This window comes from Schistocerca piceifrons, chromosome X (assembly GCF_021461385.2).
Source record: "Schistocerca piceifrons isolate TAMUIC-IGC-003096 chromosome X, iqSchPice1.1, whole genome shotgun sequence".
Lineage (NCBI taxonomy): Eukaryota > Metazoa > Arthropoda > Insecta > Orthoptera > Acrididae > Schistocerca > Schistocerca piceifrons.
Genome location: NC_060149.1, coordinates 750,626,623 through 750,652,902, shown reverse-complemented (window position 1 = coordinate 750,652,902; position 26,280 = coordinate 750,626,623). Strand labels below are relative to the sequence as shown.

The 26,280-nt window shown below is 41.9% G+C and overlaps 1 protein-coding gene across 1 annotated transcript in view; it reads left to right on the top strand.

Annotated features, from left to right (window-relative positions):
- Positions 1-26,280, top strand: part of LOC124722691 — a 321,460-nt gene that overhangs the window by 200,828 nt on the left and 94,352 nt on the right. Inside the window, exons 9-13 of the mRNA XM_047247831.1 lie at positions 488-783; positions 1,948-2,175; positions 17,769-18,017; positions 18,153-18,346; positions 18,457-18,679. Coding sequence (XP_047103787.1) covers positions 488-783; positions 1,948-2,175; positions 17,769-18,017; positions 18,153-18,346; positions 18,457-18,679 — 1,190 coding nt within the window. The remainder of the gene's footprint in view (positions 1-487; positions 784-1,947; positions 2,176-17,768; positions 18,018-18,152; positions 18,347-18,456; positions 18,680-26,280) is intronic.

Sequence of the window (26,280 nt, the reverse complement as noted above, 5' to 3'; positions counted from 1 at the left end):
ATGCCTTTCAAAATATAATTGTAAGTTCTTGTAACTCCAAGTGTGGTATTTTTCTTTTTCTCCTTGTTGGAAAAAAGAGAGATTTCATGGAACATCAAACATCCATCATCATAACAGAAAGAAACTTACAGGTGTATGTTATGGTTGGACATGCAGCTGATTTAGAGTTACAGAATTATGTTTAGGTTCTGCAACATGTAAGACAGTGTGGTACATGAACTTGAATGTCTTTAGTGTAATGCTGTTGCTATTTGTCTAATTTCAAGTAAAAATGCCTTATATGTTTATCTTTATGCTTTTACAATATGCTTATAACTTTTATTTATGTCCTCCCCTCCCTACATTGCTTTTTGTCTCCACACACTTATCCACCTCTTTATTCCAGAGAGAGGGGGCGGGGGGAAGGGAGGTCAGTGTGTATTGTGTATACATGTGTGCTTGCAACCGTGTTGTGTTTCCAAGCTCATCTTCATATTCTTCCTTGTAGATGCAGTGCCAAATGTAACTGCCCGCAGAAAACGGCCATTGACTTCTCGCAGGAAAACGAGAAGCGTTTCTAGCAATCGGAATAAAGGGCAAGTCAGTAGTAATGAGTCCCCAGTAACTGTAGTAGTTACAAGGCAAAGACTCCGTCGTGACTCCACAAAGGAGCAACCACAACAAGTCAGTTCTGGAATGCAAAGGCGTTCCAGTACTGCTCAGAATAGACGAAAAGAAGTACCTGCTAAACCTGCTGTTTCACCAGAGAACAAACGAGTCTCAATGCGACTAAAAATTATAAAGGTTTGTTTCAGTATCGTACTCTGTTGCAAAAGCTGTACCCAAGTATTTTTGCTATTTGTATGAAACACAGCCGATGTAAATATTGGTGTAATGTAGACTAATGGTAAAATCAGTGCAATATATCTTATATTGTATTAATTTGTTTTCTACCTTTTGAAGTGTTTTGCTATTTACATTACAAATAGTTTTGTTCATTGTTGAGTGTTGACAGTCTTTGTTCAGAACCTTTGCAACATGTAACAAGATGATGATGATGATGCTATGTTATGACACTTTGGTTACTCTCTGTTTTCCAGATCTCCTTTGGTGAACACAGTGTAATTAAAAGCCTCCATTGGATTGCAGCCAAATTATTGTCATATGTAATTATACTACAGGCATAAACAAAACTGATCACTCCATTTTACATATCCTTAATCATTGGGAGGCATCAGTTACAACTGTTTTGCTCTAATAGAAATGCTTTTTGTAGAAACACTATTTTATATAGCTCTTCACTGTTCTCCATGCCCATTACACACAATTCTCGTCTCAGCATTTTAGCTGTTTTTAATTGCAGTGGCCTACCTGTTTTTGTTTGGAATGCATCTTCATTACTGTTGTGATTCTCGCTAGATCTGAGATTCATTTGGTTTGTGGAATGGCGCTGCTCCCAACCGTCAAGAGCTTTCACCCATTTTTAATACATTTGTTGTAAGGGAAGTGGTCAGGTAAATTGTTCCCAGTGCCCTGATTTATCTTAATATTCCAGCTGGCAGTCTCACTTACGGCACATTTTATGTTCATAAGTATATCAGTTCTTAAGTGACCCCCATGAATCTAGCTATGATATCTGGCATGCAGCACATTGGACTTAATACCTACTGGAAACTAAAGTACATTGCATCTCCAGATGGCTTGAAAAGACTTAATATAAATGCTACCACCCATTCCTTATCAAAATACTAACAGTTTTGATGGAAATTGAGGAAAACCTCAACAATGAATTGTTAGTACATCTCAGAGAGCTTTAAATTGTCATCCTTATTAATATGTTCATCATTATATATGAAATGCATTGTGTTCAAATAAAACTAATCGTAAAAAGAAGTCACATAATAAAGCTCCCATGATCTTTTGGCACATACTGTTTCTATAGTGAATTATGACTTGAATTTTTTTCAGAGTAAAAATCTTGATAGTGACAGTGATACTCCAGAAATTGAAACAATGCAACAGTTACGTCAGTGGATTACCCACTATGAAGAAGCTGTAACAAATCATTATTCACCAGAGCTTCGTGCAAGGATTGCTAGCATTAGAGTAAATGGTGTGCATTCCGATTTGAGACCTGGCAGTTTAAACACTGGTGCAGTCAGATGCCGTGTGCAGCAGTTGTCACCAAGTGTGAGAGTAAGTAATTTTTTTCTCAGTTCATCATGTATTTTTTTAATTAATTTCTGTTCTACATAATACTGTTGCACATGGGTTAGCAGAGAGAGTGTACAGCTCAGAGGAAAACCTTGCATTACTAATGAAGAAAAGAAGAATAACAAAGGTACAGATGATCTGGTAGGAGTGTAAAAGACACAAAGGGATAGTAGTTTTCAAAAGATAAATTTGAATCCATACAGCATCTATATCAACACATCCAAATTTCAAATATTGGTGAAACATAGGGGGTCGAAAATTTCAATTAATGATAATACAAATAATGGTGAGAAGTTGGCAGTCTTTAATGACATAATGTGAAATCAGTTATTTTGAGTAAAAATTACATAAATCTGAAGGCAAAAGTTTACTAACATTGTAAACATCAGTGTTTAATATTGAAATTGTTTTTTTTAAAGGCCTTATGTTTTCACATAACATTAAAATGACTATTCATTTTCCACATGAAGAACTTAAGTCCAAGATATGATGTGAAACGAGAATACAGTACTTCAAGTGAAATCCATTCTGGTCACAATTTTATTCATAGGTATCAGATTTTCTGACACTTGTACAACAAATTATAACAAAACCTGTCTTCTGAAGATATGTTTAAAGTGTGTACTGTTTTCTTGTGTAATACACAAGTATAAATACAAAAACTGGACAAGTCTGAGTAGGACTCTCACTCTGTGCATTCCGTACAAACTTAATTGTGTATATATACTAATACTACTACTACTAATAATAATAATAATTATTATTATTATTTTTTCATGTGGCACGAAGGCCTGCTGCAAGCCTTTCTATTGGTCACCATTTCAGCGACTTGCATATTCCAATCCTAATCCATTTATCCGACTGAGGAACAGGGACCTACAGTTTAATGTAGAATCCTCATGTCATTGAGAGATGAAGGCTAGGTTAAAACAAAGGCTGAAAAACCTGTGAGCCAACCAAGATTCAATGCAGTGACCTCTCAGTTTCAAGAAACATGCTTTACTGCTAGACCACCAGGCCCAACATGTATACAGATAGTTCATCTATAGGTTTTGATGAGTGAGTTTGGAGGTTTTAAAATACCTAATTTATAAGATATAATTAAAAATTAACAATTGCTGGATTTTTCCTTCACTTTTACTTTGAAACCTTGCTTCTTCTCAAATTTCATGATTCTAGGCCAACAGGATGTACACTATAGGTTTTGATGAATGATAGACTGCCTATTTGCTTCTGTCTTCTTCGGCCGATGTTCGTCTGATGATTTTTCTGATGTTTGGCCAGCATGAGTGGCTAGCATTGTCACAGCTTCACCTTACATTGCCAGTAGTGAACTGGAGCCTAGCTTGTGGCCATGGACTATATGTACCTGGTGCGCCAACGTCCGAGGGCTTCTCCGCGGTCATTTCCGGTGCGGTTCTCCTCTTGTTACGTGCGACGGTCGTTCGCTGCAGTATGGGAAGCCAGGATCTGTTTACCTTAAGGCTTTCTTCTTTCTTCTTGAAGCTATTACTGCCCCCCAGGGAGCTCACAGTTCTTTTGTGAGTTCGTACGTTGTGCACATGGGACCCCAAGCTATTGCAGCTCATTCTTCATTCCCTAGCTGGTTTTCCTTCTCCCTGCCCCCTCCCTCCTTATCCCCGCTCCTTCCCCATTGGCACCTTCTTCCCCTCTCTTGTGTTCTGCTTTATGTCGACCTGGCTACTCCCCTGGTTTCCTGTATTGGTTGCAGTTTTGTTCCTTTTGCTGGTTCTTTCACCCTTTTGGCATTTCTTTCACCCTTTTGGCATTTCGGTCCCCACTTGAGGTTTGACCTCCACTTCAAAATTTCCTGTTTTTAGAGTGAGCCATATGGGGAAGCACTCCCTCTCTAGCATCTATGGTGTGGATTCCTCTTCCCTCTCCCTTCAACACTGTAGACCCCTTCGACCCTGCTAGGTCACCAGCACATGTAGCCAGTCCCTGTGGTGGGGCTGTTACGTACCCATATGGCTGAGCCCCCTGACAACACAGGGATCACACTACTGATACTTGAGCTGTTCCCTCCCCATGTATGCCAAGGAGTGGTTGCTTGTCTTCATAGAACATCGGAACTCCCGCCATGCCAGACGGCCCTTTCTGTGGCTGGGTGGCACCCATGGGGAGAGGAGTGGGTAGTATCAGGGCGGATGCTTGGCGCATGAAGTGTATCAGGCTGCAAAAATCTTGCTGTTCTCATGCGGCCGTCTCTTCGAATGGTGAAGGATCCTTAAATGCTGTCCGTATGACCCGGCAGCCTTTCCTTTCCTGGCTACACCATGGGGGGAGGACCAGGTTCGCCATCTTGGGCTGAAACGTTTTCCCCGTTACCTCGTCTGTACTAGGATGGATGGAGACACATTCACTGCCACAAAGCCATTGTTTTTCATGGAAAATATCGAGGACAAGTTTGGCGAAGTGGAGTCTATTAGTAAGATGCGGTCGGGCTCCCTGTTGATGAAAGCTGCTTCTGCCACCCAATCCGCAGCTCTTTGTGCCTGTGATCATCTTGACAACGTCCCAGTGTCTGTCTATCACTCCTCACCGATCTCTGAATGTGGTCCAGGGAGTCATTTTTCAGAGGGACCTCATCCTGCAAACTCATGAGGAACTCCAGGCTAATCTGGAGCGGCGTGGCGTTCATTTTGTTTGACATGTGCAGAAGGGTCGCAAAGACAACCACGCTGATACTGGCGCCTTCATCCTGGCTTTTGAGCGGGATATCCTCCCAGAGAAGGTCAAGGTTATGTGCTACAGATGTGACGTGAAGCCATACATCCCTCCACCTATGTGGTGCTTTCGGTGCCTGCAGTTTGGGCACGTGTCTTCCCACTGTACGGCAGACCCTTTGTGTGGTGACTGTGGCCACCCCATCCATGAGGGAACCCCTTGTGTTCTGCTGCCTGTGTGTGTTAATTGTGCTGACCCACTACTCCCCTCGCTCACCAGAAAACCCTGCTTACAAGAGAGAAAAGAAGATACAAGAATATAATAAGTCCCTGGATCACCTGTCTTACGCTGTGGCTCACTAAAAGTATGAGAGACTCCATCTGGTGTCACTATCTTCAACTTTTGCCTCTGTTGCTTCCTTTCCTCCTCCTCCTCCTCCCTCCTCTCCCTCATCCTTACCCCAGCCCCGCCCCACTCTCCCCTCCACCTCCCCTGCCATTCCCACGACCTCCCATCAGGGAGTCGCTCGCCCATCCCGGCCGAAGAATTGCCCCCTTCTTCAGCATCTGCCGGTGATCGGGCTCCCTCCCGGGAACCCTCTCCGCAGCGTCTCTCAGACCAGAAGACTGTTACCCCATCTGTACTCCCCCTGTGTCCTGTCCTCCTCCACCTCAGAAAGAGAAGAAGAAACATAAATCTCAAGTGAAGGCGTCTCCGGTGCCGCCAGAGGTGCCAACTTTCTTCTCGCAACCTGGTTCTGACATCTTATTTATGGATGTCACCCCAACCTTGCCGGTGACAACTACTGACCAAGTGACCTGACCTCCTCATCGGCTCCTTCGTGCCTACCTTGGACTCACGCCATATGATCATCCAGTGGAACTGCAATGGCTACTATCGTCACCTACCAGAAAGGCAACGTCTTGTCTCCTCTTATTCTGCGTTCTGCCTTGTTCTCCAAGAAACGCATTTCCATGACGACCACTCTCCCACTTTATGTGGTTATCGGGCATTGTGTCGGAACCATGCTGCCCCTGGGATAGCATCTGCTAGGGTCTGGTTCGCTCTGATGTCCTTAGTGACTGGACCGCCAAACGTTCCACCTTGGAAGTGATAGCAGTTAGAGTGCAAACAACTCCGCCAATCACCATTTGCAATGTCTACCTCCCTCCAGGTAGGCCACTAGCTTATGTTGCACTATCTACCTTACTTCAGCAACTCCTGCCCCCATTTCTGCTCCTCGGGGATTTTAGTGCCCACCATCCACTATGGGGGAGTGTCAATCAGTGGGTCGGGGTATCCTAATCGACCAACTTATCACGGACTTTGATTTGTCTCTCGCCAGCGATGGTTCCCCTAACCAGTCCTAGTGCTGCTCATGGCACCTTCTCTGCTATCGATCTCACGATCTCCTCCCCTGCCCTCGTGGCGTCCCTACATTGGTCATCCCATGATGGCCTTTGTGACAGTGACCACGTCCCAGTGACACTATCATTCCCCTGCTGCCTCTAGGCAGACATACCCCCACGTTTGCCATTCCGCAGGGCCAATTGGCCTTTATACGTGTCTGCTGTGCCTAGACCACAGATTAGAACCGCTTTCTTCCAGGGTCCTAAGGTCTCTGTTGCTCCTATGGTTTACTGGTGTCTTGTATGTGCCATCCTTGCAGAGTTCCAGGGTGCGACCATCCTTTACACTGATGGTTCAAAGACTACTGATAAGGTGGGATACGCTTTTACATCTACCAGCTTCGAGCACCATTTGTTGCCAGGATCATGTAGTGTATTTACAGCAGAGCAGGGCCCTCCTTTTTGTTTCTCAGGCCTCTCTCCATAGTGTTTTAATTTGTTCAGACTCCATGATCAGCCTAGAGGCTGTCGATCAATGCTACTCTCGTCACCCCCTTGGTCTCTGCCATTGATGACCTTCTCTCTGTCCTTGAGCTTGCCGCCTGTTCAGTCGTCTTTCTCTTGGTCTCAAGTCATGTGGGAATCCCAGGGAATGAATTGGCTGACCGTTTGGCTAGAGAAGCAGATACTTACCCCCTTTTCCTTTCACGATTCCAGCTGCAGATGTGTGGATCTATGTCAAATCTCACTTTGCCCAACAGTGGAATGCCATCTGGAGCACTACTGCTCATAGTAATAAACTCCGCACAGTCAAGGAGTCCTGCAGTTTGGGGCACTTCTTTCCACCCCTCTATGAAGGAGTGCACTGTTTTATGGCATTTATGCATTGGCCGTACCCATTGTTTCCTCCTACGTAGCGACCTGCCCCCATAATGTGGTTGTGGTGCCAGAATGACGATATCTCACATATTGGCTGCATGTCCCCTTCTTTCGGCCCTTCGTGCTAAGTATAGTCTTCCTGCTTCCTTAAATTTAATATTAGCGGACGATCCACGGATGGTAGACCTGGTCCTTGGTTTCCTTCGTGAAAGTGGTTTTTACACTCCTGGAAATGGAAAAAAGAACACATTGACACCGGTGTGTCAGACCCACCATACTTGCTCCGGACACTGCGAGAGGGCTGTACAAGCAATGATCACACGCACGGCACAGCGGACACACCAGGAACCGCGGTGTTGGCCGTCGAATGGCGCTAGCTGCGCAGCATTTGTGCACCGCCGCCGTCAGTGTCAGCCTGTTTGCCGTGGCATACGGAGCTCCATCGCAGTCTTTAACACTGGTAGCATGCCGCGACAGCGTGGACGTGAACCGTATGTGCAGTTGACGGACTTTGAGCGAGGGCGTATAGTGGGCATGCGGGAGGCCGGGTGGACGTACCGCCGAATTGCTCAACACGTGGGGCGTGAGGTCTCCACAGTACATCGATGTTGTCGCCAGTGGTCGGCGGAAGGTGCACGTGCCCGTCGACCTGGGACCGGACCGCAGCGACGCACGGATGCACGCCAAGACCGTAGGATCCTACGCAGTGCCGTAGGGGACCGCACCGCCACTTCCCAGCAAATTAGGGACACTGTTGCTCCTGGGGTATCGGCGAGGACCATTCGCAACCGTCTCCATGAAGCTGGGCTACGGTCCCGCACACCGTTAGGCCGTCTTCCGCTCACGCCCCAACATCGTGCAGCCCGCCTCCAGTGGTGTCTCGACAGGCGTGAATGGAGGGACGAATGGAGACGTGTCGTCTTCAGCGATGAGAGTCGCTTCTGCCTTGGTGTCAATGATGGTCGTATGCGTGTTTGGCGCCGTGCAGGTGAGCGCCACAATCAGGACTGCATACGACCGAGGCACACAGGGCCAACACCCGGCATCATGGTGTGGGGAGCGATCTCCTACACTGGCCGTACACCACTGGTGATCGTCGAGGGGACACTGAATAGTGCACGGTACATCCAAACCGTCATCGAACCCATCGTTCTACCATTCCTAGACCGGCAAGGGAACTTGCTGTTCCAACAGGACAATGCACGTCCGCATGTATCCCGTGCCACCCAACGTGCTCTAGAAGGTGTAAGTCAACTACCCTGGCCAGCAAGATCTCCGGATCTGTCCCCCATTGAGCATGTTTGGGACTGGATGAAGCGTCGTCTCACGCGGTCTGCACGTCCAGCACGAACACTGGTCCAACTGAGGCGCCAGGTGGAAATGGCATGGCAAGCCGTTCCACAGGACTACATCCAGCATCTCTACGATCGTCTCCATGGGAGAATAGCAGCCTGCATTGCTGCGAAAGGTGGATATACACTGTACTAGTGCCGACATTGTGCATGCTCTGTTGCCTGTGTCTATGTGCCTGTGGTTCTGTCAGTGTGATCATGTGATGTATCTGACCCCAGGAATGTGTCAATAAAGTTTCCCCTTCGTGGGACAATGAATTCACGGTGTTCTTATTTCAATTTCCAGGAGTGTATTTCCAGATATAAGATTCTCCTTTTGTCTTGGAGCAGGGGTGGGTTGGTTGTGATTGGGACTCCTTTTGCAGTTTTCATGGTATGTGACCCCATGACCGCCCCTCTTTTTCCAGTTTTTAGATTTGATCTCACCTTTTATACTTATACTGTGTGTGCTTAATGTTCATTCTTTTATAATTTGACTCCTCTGACTGAATCCGTTCACTTTTAGCAGACTCTTTCTTATGTAACCCCCTTTGGAATCGCGGGACTGATGACCACGCTGTTTGGTTCCATACTCTCTCAAACAATCAAGCAAGCTATTACCGTGTTTGTGTATTTCTACTGCTTCTCTCAACAAACGGGTGTGATAGTGCTTCTCTACAGCCAGAACTTCCGTGTCGATGAATTTTATTACATGGTCCGTCTGACTCTGTGCATGCTCTGCCATGGCCGATTGCTGTCCCTGCCCCAACCTGGAATATCACTTGTGTTCTTTGATTCTGGTGTTGATTTATCGTCCAGTCATTCCGACATAAACTTTTCCGCATGTGCAAGGTAAGCAGTATATTCCCAACACTTCAAGTGGGTCCCTTTTATCCTTTGCTGATCTAAGACATTCTTTGATCTTCCTTGTCAGTTTGAAAATTGTCTTTACACCATGTTTGTGCAATATACGGTTGATTCTGTCCACCACTCTGGGAATGTATGACAGATAGGCCATACCTGACATTTCTTTTTCTAATTCCTTACTTTGCCGAGTGTTTGGGTACTCCACAAATTATATCAGAATTGTAACAGAGCCATTGCTCCTCGTAACACTTTCAAGGTGTTGCATTTTGCATTTGAGGTGCTGCGGCTCACATATTTGTCCCGCTCGCATTACACTGGCCTGAATCATGCCTCATTTCTGGCTCGGGTGTTGGTATGATAGTTTGTGCAGGTATTGGTCTGTGTGTGTCTGTTTTCGGTACATGCTATGTCCCAGGATTTCACCATCCCTTGTGACCAGTACATGTAGAAATGGTAGTTTTTTGTCCTTTTCTACTTCCATGGTAAATTTTATGTTGGCATGGGGGCTGTTCAAGTGTCTTCAGAAGTCACCAAGCTGTTCTCCACCGTGGCTCCACACTACCAAAGTATCATCAAAGTATCTGCACCACACTTTAGGTTTACAAGTTGCCAAGTCCAATGCCTGTGCTTCGAAATGTTCCATGAAGAAGCTGACCACCACTGGACTAAGAGGACTACCCATAGCAATGCCTTCCAGCTGTTCATAGAAATTGCCATTCCACGTGAAATAGCTCGTGGCGAGACATGCAGGTAGAAAGACGAGAACTGCACTGGAAATGACTGCGGAGAAGTCCTCGGATGTTGGCACGCCAGGTACATATAGTCCGCAGCCACGAGCTCGGCTCCAGTTCACCACCGGCAATGGAGGGTGAAGCTTTGACAATGCCAGCCACTAGTGCTGGCAAAACATCAGTAAAATCATCAGACAAATGTCGGCCGAAGAACCCAAGACAGAAGCAAATAGTCACTCTATCAACTTGTGGCCATGAAAGCCTTAACAATTTTGATGAGTGAGTTTGCAAGTATCGAAATATGTGACAAATCACTCGACTGCATCGAATTAAGCTGTCGGCATACGAACCGCACTTTCAAACGTCAAAATTTAGCATACTGAGTTCAATATCAGAAACAATGCAACTTGTGCATGCCCTGTATGTACTTCAGTGTAGTGTATGCAGTCACAGCACACTCCAGTGGCAGTTGTCTGCCATATCTGGCTCTCGAATCACACTACAAAATGGAAGGGTGTAAACTTCCTACATTAGCTCTGTTAAAATGAACATTTCCTCCCTTGCCTATATGCTAGTCACATCTTTGTCTGTAGTGTACATAAATAAAAGCATCGATGTCATGAACATGTTGAAGGCAAAAAAGGAAAGTACCATGTCCAATCAGTAATGACATTGACTTATAAAAGTTCCATTAAAATAGTGTGATATAAATTTGCACTAGTTCTCCACATAAGATAAAAATTATTCCATTGTTCTCACTTTTTAGTAAAACCCTAAGGTCATTTGTACTTGATCACTGTTCTTATTCAGTAGCAGAATATTTACAACATGTGAAGTAGAAGACTTGAAACAATGAAGTGCACAATATGTTCCTGCAAGAAGCGCAAGCTGTCTTTTAGACAAAGCCAATTTAACAAACTCATTACTCAGAGAGGGCACACTTACATTTACATAGCTTCGAATATTATAGACTATATTTACATTAAACTAATAAGAAAGTATCAGAACCTATTAGACAATGTAAAGGTGAGTAAATAAATGTTTGGTTCTAGTGACACATAAACAGCAACACATCACCCATTACCTTACAACCCTGCATTTCTGGGAGTTATGCTGCACAAACAATGGATGAGGTAGAACTGTACTTTGCATCTTACAATCTCCTGAAAGCTTTAATTATAGGTATGTTACTAACTGACATTTGATTATAACAAATTGTACCAAGAGCAATGCATTTTTGATGGGTCCTCAAACAAACTGTACAATTGACAACAGGTTTTTGAGAGATTGAAACAGTGTATACCCATAATTATGGACTTAACTGCAAGCCAATATGGCATCTCTAGAGTGTATGAAGAGAGATGGCATCATGTGACATAGGTCGCATTCGTCCATCTCATTGGTCTATGTTCAGACACACATCCAGAATATTGTACATGCTAGATACTACTCTACATGTTCAGAAATACTCCCAAACATGCTTTTTCCACACTATGACATAAGAAACTCGACTTGCTCAGTGTTGACATTCGAATGCACAGTCCATGTGCCTATGGCTGTAGAAACTTAAATTTTTCACACCGAGGAACCGTAGACCATAGTATGTGACATAAATTTCACCCGTTTATAAGAAAAAGTGGCAGGCAGGCAGACAAGAAGGGTTCCAGTTTTACTAATTGAAGCATGGAACCAAGGCATGGTTTCTATCAGCCAACCATAGCACGGGGTAGGTGATGTCATGTGGACATCACTGCTGTTGCATATGACAGATGGAAAAATTTAAATCGAGTAGTAGTATTTATAACTCCTTATGGAGTCATATTCATTGGCTTTGCTAGCAGGCAACCCAAGTATCATCTTTTAGCCTAACATAGACCTTGGGCTCGTCACAAACTTTATTTTGCGAAATGATATGACTAATATTTAAATTTTGACATAGATATTCTGTGTGTGCCATTTTACTGGCAGAAACGCATTTGCTTGTCATCATTTGTTGTGTAGTGTGATTGGCCTACAGACTGGCTTATAGATGCAAACCAAGCTGGCACCATATGTTTGTGAAGCTGAAATGCCATTTTTGGTGTTTTTTATTCATACTTGTGTGTTATATAATTATGTGGTTTAATTGATGCGCCACATTGGCGGACCGTGACAAGATGCCTCAGACCACACAGCTACCCCTCACGGCTCCATTGTTTCTCAGGCAGACTACTACAGAACAAAATATCGTGATAAAAATATATCCTCAGTTCAATGTGTCCACATTTCCAATATATTGTACACTTGTTACAATCTTCATATAACTTTAAGCCCTTACAACGAAGTACCATCTAAATTATGTGGGCAAATTATCTTAGTGATCCTGACAAGCTTTAAGAGCTTTCTACAGCAAAATGAAAACTGACGTCATGATAAAAAGCAAAGTTTAATGAAAGAAATTTACCAATAAAAGAATTCCAAAATGAGCCTGGGATCTTTGAGATTTTTGTGAATAAAGCCATGTAGATCACTCATTATATTTCTTTATTTATAACAATGTTTTTTGCTACTCCAATCATCAGATTAAAACTTTAAACTCGTAAAACAAATTTCATAGTCAGTTGCAGTAAAAGCCATATAGTGTGTCAACTGTTAACTTATGGAAGTTTTGATCTGGTGATAACCGAAATGTCATTATAAACAAACAAATACACTGCTGAACCAAAACATAATGACCATTGGCTTGATTACTTGTTGGTCCACCTTTCTGTATAGCATGGATTCAGCACATCCTTAATGTGTTTCCAGAGGTATGTGGCACCTGAGGACTGTGCACTGGTTATACAGTTCCCATAAATTATGGACTGATGTGTTCCATAGAGTTCAGATAGATGTATTTGGTGGCCAAGACATCAATGTGAGTTCACTGTCATGCTCCTCAAACCATTGTTGCAGGATTCTGGCCTTATGACAGGGACAGTTATTCTGCTGGAAGTTTCCATCACTGTTGTTGAAGACATCAAACATGAAGGAATTCAGGTGGTCCACAATAATGGTCACATAGTCTACAACTATCATCATGCCTTCGATAACTGCTATAGACCCCATAGAGGCCTAGCCCCCATAGGATAATATTGTCCCCAGAAGCCCACATCTGTGGTGAGATGTATGTTTCGAGCAGCAATTCACCTCGATGATGGTGTGTCAGGACATGACCATTGACGTGATGTAATGAGAAACATGATTCACATGACCAGGTGATGTGTTTCCAATGATATGTGGTGCACTCTTGATTATCCTGTGCCTGCTACAATCATAACTGATGATTTTGTTGGGTCAACAAAGGAACACATACAGGATACCCGGTGCAGAACTCTACGCTCTACAGTGTGTGTTGAACAATGTGCATCGAAACACTTTTGTGTGCGCCATCATTACACTCTTTTCATCAGATCTGCCACAGATTGCCATCTATCCTGTCTTACAGAGCAGGCAAGCCTGTGATTTTCATGTTCAGTAATGATGCATGGATGTCCAACACCTTATTGGATACTCGTGGTTTCACTTCCTTCCACCATGTACCCTAGGTGCTCACTACAGTAACATGTAAAGAGCTGACCAGCTTTGCTGTTTCCAAGATGCTTCTTCCCAGGTGCCAGGCCATAACACACTACCCTTCGTCAAAATCACTAGTCAGTGTATTTCCCTGTTGTTGCCCTGTGTTATCGATAATGATTACTCATTTGTGTCTGTACTGCTTGTATACTTTCCTTCTTGCGGCATGTGACTGCAATACCACCAGGTGGCATTCAGTCTTGTGGTGGATAGTGGCCTTAATGTTTTGGGTCATCAGTTTATATTAAGGGATTTAAATATCTATGAGGGTTGTTTCAAAAGTAAGGTTCCCAACTCTGTACCCTTATCGTGCTTGGTGCAATGCAAAATCTGGCAACACCACTGTGTTCACCGGATCCCCCACCACCGATTCCAACAACCAGCCTGGATCTGCAATCGTTAGTACCAGCTGGACAGCCATAAGCGATGGAGCCTGTCATCGCCGTCACCACCAGGTGTGAAATTTGTGCGGACATCCAATTTTTGCACACAAGAAAGTTACCACCTGTAGAAATTCATCGGCAATTGGGTGAAGTGTATGGGGAAATGTGTATAAGCATTCAAAACGTCCGCAAATGGTGTAGCAAGTTTGCCAATGGCCGTACGGACGTCCACGACGAACAACAAAATGAGAGGCCGTCAATCTCCAATGAAATTGTGGCGAAAGTTGAGCAAATCCTGCTCAAAGATTGGTGAATCACCATCTGGCAACTGGCTGCTCAAATTCCTGAGGCTTCTGAAGCTTCAATTGACGGGATATTGAATGAAAAGCTAGGCTACCACAAGGTTTGCACGCGCTGGGGGCCGCACATGCTTTCAGAAGTCCACAAACAGCAACGTGTCAACTGTGCTGGGAAGTTCTGGAGTGAATGCGTCAAGAATAAGGAAGACTTCCTTGATTAAATTGTTATGAGGGATGAATCGTGATGCCATTATGTTACTCCGGAAACAAAACAACAATCACGCAAATGCAAACACACCAGATCGCCACCACCAAAGAAGTTTAAGCAGCAGCTGTCAGCAGGAGAAATCATGGCATTGGTGTTTTGGGACTGGCATGGTGTACTCCCCATTGATTTTATGCCTAGAGGGACCAACATAAACTCGACAGGTTGTTGTGAGACTTTGAAAAAGCTCAGGCGCACAGTCCAAAATTACGTAGGGGAAAACTCAGCAAAGGTGTGAGGCCACACCACGACAATGCCTGTCCACATGTGTCACAACAAACGAAGGAGTTAATCGACAAATTTGGCTGGTATGTCATTGACCACCCCCTTACAGCCCCAGTGTGGCACCCAGCAATTACCATCTGATTCTGAAATTGAAGGAGCACCTAGACAGTCTACGATTCCAGACGGACGAGGAGCTGCAAGAAGTAGTTTCCAAGTTTCTCAATGGGTTGGCGGCGGACTTCTTTGAAGTGGGAATCCAAAAGTGGATTACTCGACAGAAAAAATGCGTAGGACAAAATGGGGACTGTGGAAAAATAGCTTAAAGGTCAACATTTCTAATGATGTAATCGTTTTTTCGAGTAAAAAGTTCCTTGTGTCTAAAAAAAGTGGGGGAACCTTATTTTTGATACAACCCTCGTATTTTCACAAACGTTAAAGAAGACATCATGGAAACATCTAAAACTGTTGCAGTGTTACTGATCAAGTATTAATCGAAGACTCCTCATTCCAATGAGCAAGCAATGCTTTTTACAGGTTGTAGTACATACAGTGTGTTGTCTTCCCTAGTTATCATATTGTGGTATCACTTGCCATTTTCCCCTTAACTGTCAGAACAGTCCTGGAAATATGTTATGTTCCAAATTTCTTCTACATGGATACTTGGCCCAATTTAACCTATCAGCTTCTGTATTATTTCCATTTGCCTGCCTGCACATAAAAGTCATGTCTGCTAAGCCATTAACTGGTTAAAATGCTAAGGCTGATTGATTGTACACTTCAGTTTGTAAATATACATTGGAGTACTATGCATTTCTGTTTCAGTACTGATCATGTCAGAGAACGCATCATCTTATCTGCAGGTTGTTGGTGGAGGTACCTGTCCCCACCCCTATGTTCATCATGTTTGCTTACTGTACAGTGTTAGCAACTATTTATGCAATAATGAATTTACAACATCATACAAACAATAATTTGTAGGTTCATCATATGAGGTATGGCTGTGTAGTGCTTGACTTAATCATTTCTGGATCAGTGTTCCTGATCATAAATTGCTGAATGTGCTCGTTTCTGTCATCTCAGAAAGTTTGCATTGCAGGAACATGCTGTATGTTTGTTAGGTAGCAGTTAGACGTTCCAAGTCATTGAAAGGTACCTAAAAGATGAAATTAGATGAAGAGTGCTTTTCATTCACACTTCTTGCTTTTGTCCTAAGTGATTTTATGTGCCAAACTGTTATGCAATAAAATGTGAGTGAAATTATATTTAGATGTTTATTTGTGTTTTTCCAAAACTAACACTTTTGTGAAAAGCAAAAGTTACTTAGCTTCGCTGCTTGGGAAGCCTTATACTGTGTTTCTTCCAATTTTCATCAGTGTTTTCATATAAAAAATTTGTAACATTAGGGTATGCTCTCTGACTCCTATTTATGTGCTACATTTTTCATTGATATTGTTCTATTTCCTGTAAATAATTGAATATTTTGTGTTCTTTCAAAGTTAAGGGGGAGCACCTTTTCAAATAAGTAATTAATACTTATTATATAAAAAGGCGCTCTTAACAGGGTTCATTATAAAGTTGTTGCAAATGCAAACTGTACCAGCTGTGTTAGATGTTTGGTGAGTGAAACATTGTATATATTAACACTATTGAGTAGTCACTGAAGCACCTTTTATTCTTCATGTTTTTCTGTCATTATTAACACATATCATTAAACTGAACATCACACTGCAGTAATTTGGGGCCACTCCATCGAGTGGGTACATAAAATTCATGCTGGAAAAATATTTTGTAAAGAGAAACAAATGGAAATTTTTCGTTAATGCTCAGAGTTTATTAAAACTCATGAATACCAGTATTTGTTTGCACTGACTCGATCTACATAATGCAGAAACAAAATTCCTAATACATAGTGAAATACCAGAGAGAATGCTCCAGATGACTTGTGTTAGGAATAGCAGCAGATTTTAATTATTCAGTACAGTGTTGTGTATTACTTGTCATATAGTACATACAAGTTATATTTGTTAAGTAAACAGTACTCTGACACCTATGATAAAATACACATTTTTACCCTCCAGAACTTAAAATAATAAAGAATACTGCACTGCACCCAGATCTTTAATTTGGCTTCCTTTTAAACTCATCAAACCAAACCAAACTAGAAACTTGACCCAGTAAGTGTTTGTATGGCAAGGCAGATACATTTCAGGAGGAAGACAACTGGAAATACGCCCCCCCCCCCCCCCCACACACACACACACACACACACACAGAAGTTGGCCCTTTTTTCCTTGTGCTTATTATGCTATTATATTTGTTGTTTTAGTTTAACATTTTGGAGTCCCATATTCAGAAATCTTGTAACACTAATATTAAGAAACTACGACTAGCCCCTAAAGTACTCCAGTTAACTAACACAATGTCAGTATAATGTCAGTATGTTGTTTTCAACAGTCTGGTGTGTGTCATTTTGCTATAGTGGCTTAATCAGAAACAAATGTCAGTTTCAGTTAATCAAAATTGGGTGGTATACATCTAAAGAAACTCCTCATGCTGTTAGAAATATCTCCCCACTAAATTGTACAACAATTGAAATCTTTTCTATCTACTACCATACATTTTCTTGTACATAGAACAGATGTGTGCTGCATGTGATACTAAAAGTATTTAAGGAACTTTGTGTCATCTTCATGAAAGACTGTACTCAGCTTTAGGATGAAAAATATTTATGTAAACAGTAGACATTAATAATTCATTGGTAATAGATATTTTTTCAACAATGTGTACTTCGATATATAGTTACTGGCATAACTTGATTGCTTAGTAACATACATAGGATGATACGTTTAGATGACCGTGATTCTATTTTATATTTAAGTTCTCTATTATGTGTGGTTGTTCCATGTGCCATGCTGTAATTGCTTATTTTATCTGTGTGAGATTGAAATACTTTTTTTCTTGCAGATCCTTGTTTCAACTGTGCAGTTGTCAACAAACCAGCCAGTAATTGAGTTGCGAGGAAAATATATGCTTTCATCTCAGCACAAATCACCCCAGTCAATTGCAGGGCATATGAAGCGTGCAAGACCGCCCCCAGGACCATTTATATTTTTTTATCGGTTACCAAAAGAGGGATCTGAAGTATGTGTAGATACAAGAACTTATGGGAATGATGCAAGATTTGTACGAAGATCCTGCAGACCAAATGCAGAGGTTGTAATACAAAAATTAGTTAATGACTTAAACTTATAACAATATGTTCTTTTTCCATAGGAAATACTTTAATGTGAAATTTTATAGTGCACCAACAACATACTGTGTGTTAAATAATGTGATTATTCTTTACAGATTAGGCACTGCATTGAAAAAGGTACTCTACATTTGTACATTGTCACAACAACTAATATTGAAAAAAATAGTGAGATAACCATCAGTCATGATACACTACAGGATTCAGAAGGGAACCCTACATCATGTGCTTGTGGAAATGCTGCTGAATGTTTGGCACTCAATCCTAAAAAACCTACGCAGGAGGTGTCAGAGTAAGTCACAGCCATAAGATTCACTCAACCTCTCAAGAACTGTAAGCAGAGCACACCATGGTATTGTAACAGAATGTTGTTTGTTAGAAATTGAATATTTGATTTTGCAGTCGTGAGCAGCGCCGCAGGAGTCGTCGCACTACATCCTCAGAAGATGGGGAATCATCCCCAGCAACTCAGCAGATACAACAGAACACTTCTACTGCAGCTCCCCGTCGAAATGTGATCAGCATAAAACTACCTACTCAGAAGACAGAAGAACCTCAGCCAGAGAAACTATCACCTGCTTCATCGTCTGACGTTACTCAAGAGCCAGAAAAAAAGAGAAAACTCGTAAGTATATTATGTTCTACCCATAGCAACTTAACTGTCATTAACCCCTTAACATCAAACTCCGAGTTTTCTCATTTTTATTATTCTGACAGAAAGTTAAAATCTCAAGTATCCTCGGGCAAATTCAGAACAGACGTTTGAAAAAAATAAAGACCCACTTATATCGTTTCAGTACTGATAATTAAGTGTTCAGCCACTAGAGAGCATCTGAGTCAGTCAGCAGCGACTGGCTAAGACACACGTAGCCACAGGGAAGTAACCAATTTTGTTACATTTTACGACTTCCTAACCAAGAGTGAATTGTATAGTTTCATCAGTGTGCTTTGGAAGTTCAGTTTTTTTTAGGTTTATGTTTGTTAATTTAATATTTAATAGAGACAGTTTTCACGTTTTTGTTTGTATTGGGAAGTAAACCAATTTTGTGATGTATTACAAGTTCCTAATCGGGAGATAATTATTTAGTGTTACCCGAGTGCTTTGGTAGTTCAGTCTTTGAATCGATGTGTGTTAATATAATGTATAAGACACAGTTCTTGAATTTTCCTCCATGTCTACAGTAGAGTTCTATAGCGCGTGTCGATTGTCCTTTTTTGTCTGTGTAGTGTAGTTTTCCACGGTCTTTAGTATGACTAGAGACTGTGATGGCTGTGTGCAGATGCAAGCCAAGTTGGTGGCACTTCACTCTCAGCTCCAGGCTGTGATGGCTTTGATTACACAGTTTGAAGCTGCAGTGGATGGGCATCACTGTTGTGGGCTGGCCATGCAGATCCAACAGACGTCCAGCATGTCTGAATCCACCGATTGGCCTGCACCGATGATCAGCCCCGTTACTGCTCTGACTGAGATTGACCACTCACCCGTGACCGAGTGGGAGGTCGCTTCGGGGTGCGGCAGGCAGCAGAAGACTTCCCAGGGGGCCGTACATAATGTTTCCCCAGTTATTCTGACAAACAGGTTCCAGATGCTGTCTGTGGCTGACACTGTCCCTCACCGAGGTGCAGTTGCTTGTCCTGTTTCGGGGGAACCTCTCAGCCTGCGAGATATTGGCAATCGCAGAAGGTGGGTTATTGGTAATTGGGAGCTCCAATGCTAGGCCCATTATGCAGCTCCTTATAGTCATGGCTGCCAAGGAGGGAAAGAAAGCCAATGTGCACTCCGTGTGCATACTGGGTAGAGTTATTCCAGACATGGAAAGGGTCCTTCCAGATGCCATGAAGAGCACAGGGTGCAGCCAACTGCAGGTGGTGGCTCACATCAGTACCAATGATGTGCGTCACTTCAGATCCGAAGAGATTCCCTCTGGTTTCAAGCGGCTAACAGAAGTGGTAAAGGCTGCCAATCTTGCTTGCGAGATGAAAGCAGAGCTCACCATGTGCAACATAGTCAACAGGACTGATTGCGGACCTTTGATACAGAGCCAAGTGGAGGGTGTGAATCAGACGCTCAGATGGTTCTATGACCTTTTAGGCTGCAGATTCCTCGACTTGTGCCACAGATTGGTCGGTTTCAGGTTCTGCTGAATAGGCCAGGAGTTCACTACATGCAGGAGGCAGCTACACAGGTAGCTGGGGCTGTGTGCATGGACTGGGTGGTTTTTTTAGGATAGAGGCTCTCGGGGGGAAATACAAAGAGGGCTTCAGACTCCCAGACTGGATACAGGAAGAACATAGATACAGGAACCATCAATATAACAGTGTAAATTGTTGTAGCTGTGTTGGGAAAGTACCAGAGCTCCAAACACCAATAGAAAGCACCGATGGGGCGAGGTCATTCTTGTTAACTCAGATAAAATAATAATTTGATCCTTTTACTGACCTCCCAACTTAGATGGTACAATTGCTGAAAGGTTCAGAGAAAACTTGAGTTTAATTTGAAACACATACCCAACTCATACAGTTTTAGTTGGTGGTGACTTTAATTTATCCTGGATATGTTGGCGAAAATACGTGTTTAAACACAGAGGTATGCATAAAACAGCATCCAAAATTGTGCTAAATGCATTCTCTGAAAATTATTTTGAGCAGTTAATTCATGAGGTCACGTGAGTAGTAAGCAGTTGTGAAAACACACTTGACCTCTTAGCAACAAATAATCCTGAGCTAATAACAAGCATCAAAACAGATACAGAGATTAGTGAACACAGGGTTGTCGAAGCAAGATTGAATATTGTAACCCCCAAATCATCCAAAAATTAAAACAAAAAATATACCTATTCAAAAAAGCTGTAAAAAAATTCATGTGATGCCTTCCTGAGAGACAATCTCCACTCCTTCCAAATTAACAATATAAATGTAGAGACCAGATGTAGCTTGAATTCAGAGAAATTGTATTGATAGCAATTGAGAGATTTATAGCATACAAATTAACAAATGACAGAGGTTACCCCCTTCGTACACAAAACAGGTCAGAACACTGTTGCAGAAACAACTAAAAAGGCATGCCAAATTCAAACGAATGCAAAATCTCCGAGATTGGCGATCTTCTATAAAAGCGTGAAATTTAGCGTGGACATCAATGTGAGGTGTTTTTAATACAGGGTGTATACGACCCGGGATATCCGGGAAAAACCCGGGAATTTTTTCATCCGGGAGAAAACCGGTAAAAACCCGGGAATTTTTTTGTAATTCTGGGAATTTTTAATTGTTTTAGCTTTCAGTTAAATTTTTGTAATTTTTACTGGTAAGAATGGATTCTCTAGCAAAGAATGTTACTGTATCCTGCTACTGGAGAATGATACTGCAGCAATAATATATAAAAGAGAGGAAAAAAATAAAACTTTAGTAGCAAAGGAAATGTGAAATTTACAACAACAAAACACCGTACACGCACAAGTGTCTGCAAAAAGCAAAAATATGTCAAAGGCCGTAGGGGGAAGACTACGTAATTCTTCGTAACAATAAACTGCTTGCTGTGAGCATGACGTCACAACTGTTCGCATTAGGTTCTTTTGACCACTTGCCAGCGGGCTGATGCGCATGCGTAGTTGACTCGCGTATGAGCAGTACGTTCTCCCGCTTCCTGCTACTTGAAGTGTGGCTGTTAGCTGTAAGGGCAGTGGCAGCAAACAGCCAGATGTAAACGAGAAAAATTTTTCCCGCGCGCCCTAGCTGCCAGATTCGCGCATGAGCAGAGTTGTCTGAGTGGAAGTGGGGAGGGGGTTAGTCTCCATGTGACCCGTATTTGTGTTAAGTGACGTTTAGTGATTTCGCTTCTCTTGGTTTACAGCTCCCACGTCAAATGAAAACAAAACAGATTTCTGTGGCTGGGAGCTATCAAGTGAATTAAAATACATTCACAAAATTACGGAGGGCAAAAATATATTATTAGTTTCAGTTTTCTGATTTACTTTTATTTGCAAGTTATTAGCAGTCAAGCATTAATCGCCTTGCAGAACAGTATAAGTTATTTTTGCAAGTTTGCTAAAGAAATTAGGCTTTATTAATCTTTCCACTGAGACAACCATTTTATTTGAAATGAAATGTTTCATACCACAGTATTGGCTAGTTCCAACTGTTCGCTGAATTTCAAGTGCACATTATCATTTTCTGCCATGTATGGGATTATGCCATAATAAAGAACCAAAAAATGAGATCGTATAGTATCAGATGGGACCTACTTCATTCTGAATCTGGAAAAAACGAATGTGCACTTCAAGCCGAATTATGCATTTTAGTATGGTTTACGAAATTATGATGCCCCATGGGAGTATCCTCTGATGCCCATTTTCTTTTATGGTGCAATGTAAGCTCTCTTAGTGCTTTATACATATGAACATGCGGGCTTCCTACACCACTGCAGCTGCACATGCGCAGTAATGCCTCTTTTCTGGTGCTCTCTGACTACTGCTCAATTGAACCTATTTCTAACGTCTCCGGATAGTATTGCGAACGGTGGTTCGAAAAGCGTTACTTTCAAAGTAAATTTCTTTTTACTCAAGATGAATTATGTTACGTGTGAGAAAGTGCGATGATTTTCTGAATCACAGAGCGTTTAAAACTGAACACTTTGAGGACCAGCCACGTAAAAGAATTTCGAGCCCAGACATTTATGTCATAATTTTAAATTTACTGGCACATTTGTGTGATGTATCTTAAAGCACAACACATAAAGCACAACACACGCATAAAAAGATCAATATTACATGTGAAAGCTTAGCTTCTGTTGTAGCTTGTTAATCGTAGAGACTAATATTATATGTGAGAGCTTAACTTTTCTTGTAGCTATAGCTATGTGTATAAATATAAACCTTTAACTTTTCCTCTTTGTGTGTTTGCGCTACGTAACCAGTTATCTTGCTATTGACTGACAGTAACACGTGTCCTATGCTCTGAATATCTGCTGTCATCAGCTGGGAAGATCACATGGCATGAGATACAATTGGCTTACAAAGGACATCACAGCCTCGGTTTCAACGCTCCGGAAACTAACGCGCTGTGTTTGGTGCAATTCGAATTTATACTTTCGTAATACGAAAATATGCAGTGTATATGTTGCTGCAAATCAAAGGTCTTTCCAAAACTTTCCCCTTTTTTTCCATTAAAAGTCTTTCTAAAACTTCTCTCCCCTGTCTCTTCCTTTTTTTACGGGAAGTTCTATGCGAGTGTGTGTAATGTTAACCATTCAAAGTATTGATAAGTTTTACAGTCCTGAGGGAAAATCTACGGAAAACTTACTGTCACTTAGCATAGAAAAAGTGTATTTTCGCATGGGAAAAAGCATATTTTTTTAAATGGGATATCTGGAAAAAATCCGGGAATTTTTTTTCCCTTGTCCCCGTATACACCCTGTAATAGTTTCCTCAGCAAACATATATTGAAACCTGGCAGAAAATCCGAAGAGATTCTGGTTGTATGTAAAGTGTGCTAGTGACAAGACACAGGCAATGCCTTCTCTGTGCGGTAGCAGTGGAAATACTATCAGTGACAGTGCTGCGAAAGCAGAATTACTAAATACAGCCTTTCAAAATTCCTTCACCAAAGAAGCCGAAGAAAATGTTCTTGAACTCGAGCCAAGAATAGCTGTCAACATAAGGAACTTAGAAGTAGATATCCATGGAGTAGTAAAGCGATTTAAATAACTTAATAAAAGCATTCTTATGGTCGAGACTGTATACCAATTACATTCCTTTCACAGTATGCTGATACAATAGCTCCATACTGAACAATCACATACGACACCGAGCGAGGTGGCGCAGTGGTTAGCACACTGGACTCGCATTCGGGAGGACGACGGTTCAATCCCGTCTCCGGCCATCCTGATTTAGGTTTTCCGTGATTTCCCTAAATCGCTTCAGGCAAATGCCGGGATGGTTCCTTTGAAAGGGCACGGCCAATTTCCTTCCCCATCCTTCCCTCACCCGAGCTTGCGCTCCGTCTCTAATGGCCTCGTTGTCGACGGGACGTTAAACACTAATCTCCTCCTCCAATCACATACGACCACTCACTCAACGAAAGCTCTGTACTCAAAGACTGGAAAGTTGCACAGGTCACGCCAATATTCAAGAAAGGTAGTAAGAGTAACTGACTAAATTACAGGCCAGTATCATTAACATCGATGTGCAGCAGGATTCTGATACATATAATGTGTTCAAACATTATGAATTACCTCGAAGAGAACAGTCTATAGACACAGATTTAGAAAACATAATTCTTGTAAAACACAACTACCTCTTTACTCACACGACGTGTTGTGTGCCATTGACAAGGGATTTCAAAGTGACTCTGTATTTATAGATTTCCAAAAGGCCTTTGACACTGTACCACACAAGCAGCTTGTAGTGAAACCGCGTGCTTATGGAATATCGTCTCAATTATGTGAGTGGATTCGTGATTTACTGTCAGAGAGGTCACAGTTCATAGTAGTTGATGGAAAGTCATTGAGTGAAACAGAAGTGACTTCTGGCATTCCCCAAGGTAGTGTTATAGGCCCTCTGCTGTTCCTTATCTATATAAATTAGTTGGGAGACAATCTGAGCAGCCATCTTAGGTTGTTTGCAGATGATGCTGCCATAATCGTCTTGTAAACTCATCAGGAGTTCGAAACAAATTGTAAAATGATTTAGAAAAGCATGGTGTGAAAATTGGCAATTGACCCAAAACAATGAGGTCATCCATATGAGTGTTAAAAGCAATCCGTTAAACTTGGTTACATGATAAATCGGTATAATTTAAAAGCTGTAAATTCAACTAAATACCTAAGAATTACTATCATGAACAATTTAAATTGGAAAGAACACATGGAAAAGTGTAGTGGGGAAGACAAACCAAAGACTGTATTTTATTGGCAGACACTTAGAAAATGTAACAGATCGACTACACTATGCTTGTCCGCCCTATTTTAGAGTACTGGTGTCCAGTGTGGGATCCTTACCAGATAGGATTAACAGAGTACATAGAGAAAGTTTGAAGGAGAGCAGCACGTTTTGTATTATCGTGAAATGGGGGAAAGAGTGTCAGGGACATGATACAGGATTTGGAATGGACATGACGGACTCTTCTCATGAAATTTCAATCACCAGCATTTCTCATCCAAATGCAAAAATATTTTATTAACACCGACCTTCATAGGAAGAAACAATCATCATAAGGGGAATCAGAGCTCACACAGAAATGTATAGGTGTTTGTTTTTTCCACACACTGTTCAAGAGTGGAATAATAGAGAATTATTGTAAAGGTGGTTTGATGCAGCCTATGCCAGGCACTTTAGTGTCATTTGCAGTATCCATGTTGATGGTAGCAGGTCCTACATTTTTAGCCTGGCTGTCGTGTTTTGGTTGTAATAGCTGCCACTAGGTGTCATCTTTACTGTGTGCAGTTTTGGACACACTACAACAAAATGCACGCTTTGAGTCTCTTCTGTATTGTAGTTTGGCAGTGTTTTCACAAAATGGTGGCTATTGTAATCCTGAGTTTGACATTGAATTTAGTGTCTCAGAGAGTGAAAAAGAATGTGATGTTACTTCATTAGAGATTGAGAGTGACAACAGTTCATCAGCAGAGTGACAGTGGTACAAGATAAAGACATCCACTGTGCTCCAGCCTGCTCCTTGAAGATTCATGTTCACACCAAACCATTGTGAAATATATGGTTAGACTTCATAGCTGTACAGAAACTAAAAAATGACTTAAAGTGTCAGGCTGTTTTAGCCAAAGTCCAGTGCATGACTATACCCAGGATTTTATTAATAGGTATCTTAAGAATTTTGTAACTCATTATTTTGAGCTTCGAAAGGTATCTTTATTTGTCTGTATGTAATATCATTCATTATAGATTGTTTTTCATGAATAAAAAATATTATTTTTGGAACATAATTTGGAAGAAAATATGTTAACGGATTAATGCATTCAGTCCCTCAGTTAGGTATATATAATAGTATACCACAAATATGTCTTTTGATCTTAGTATGTGTGGAATTATAAGATGCCTTGAGTTAATTATGGCCACCTCACCTCTCAGTTGTGGATATTGCAATGAGTATCAGTTGTACCTGGATGCTTACAGTTAGTATCAATTTGCTGGTAGTACAATTCTACAGACCACAAGTTCCATTATCATTTTGCTGTGGTGTTTCTTCTTATTCACACCTGACTTCCACTTGGAG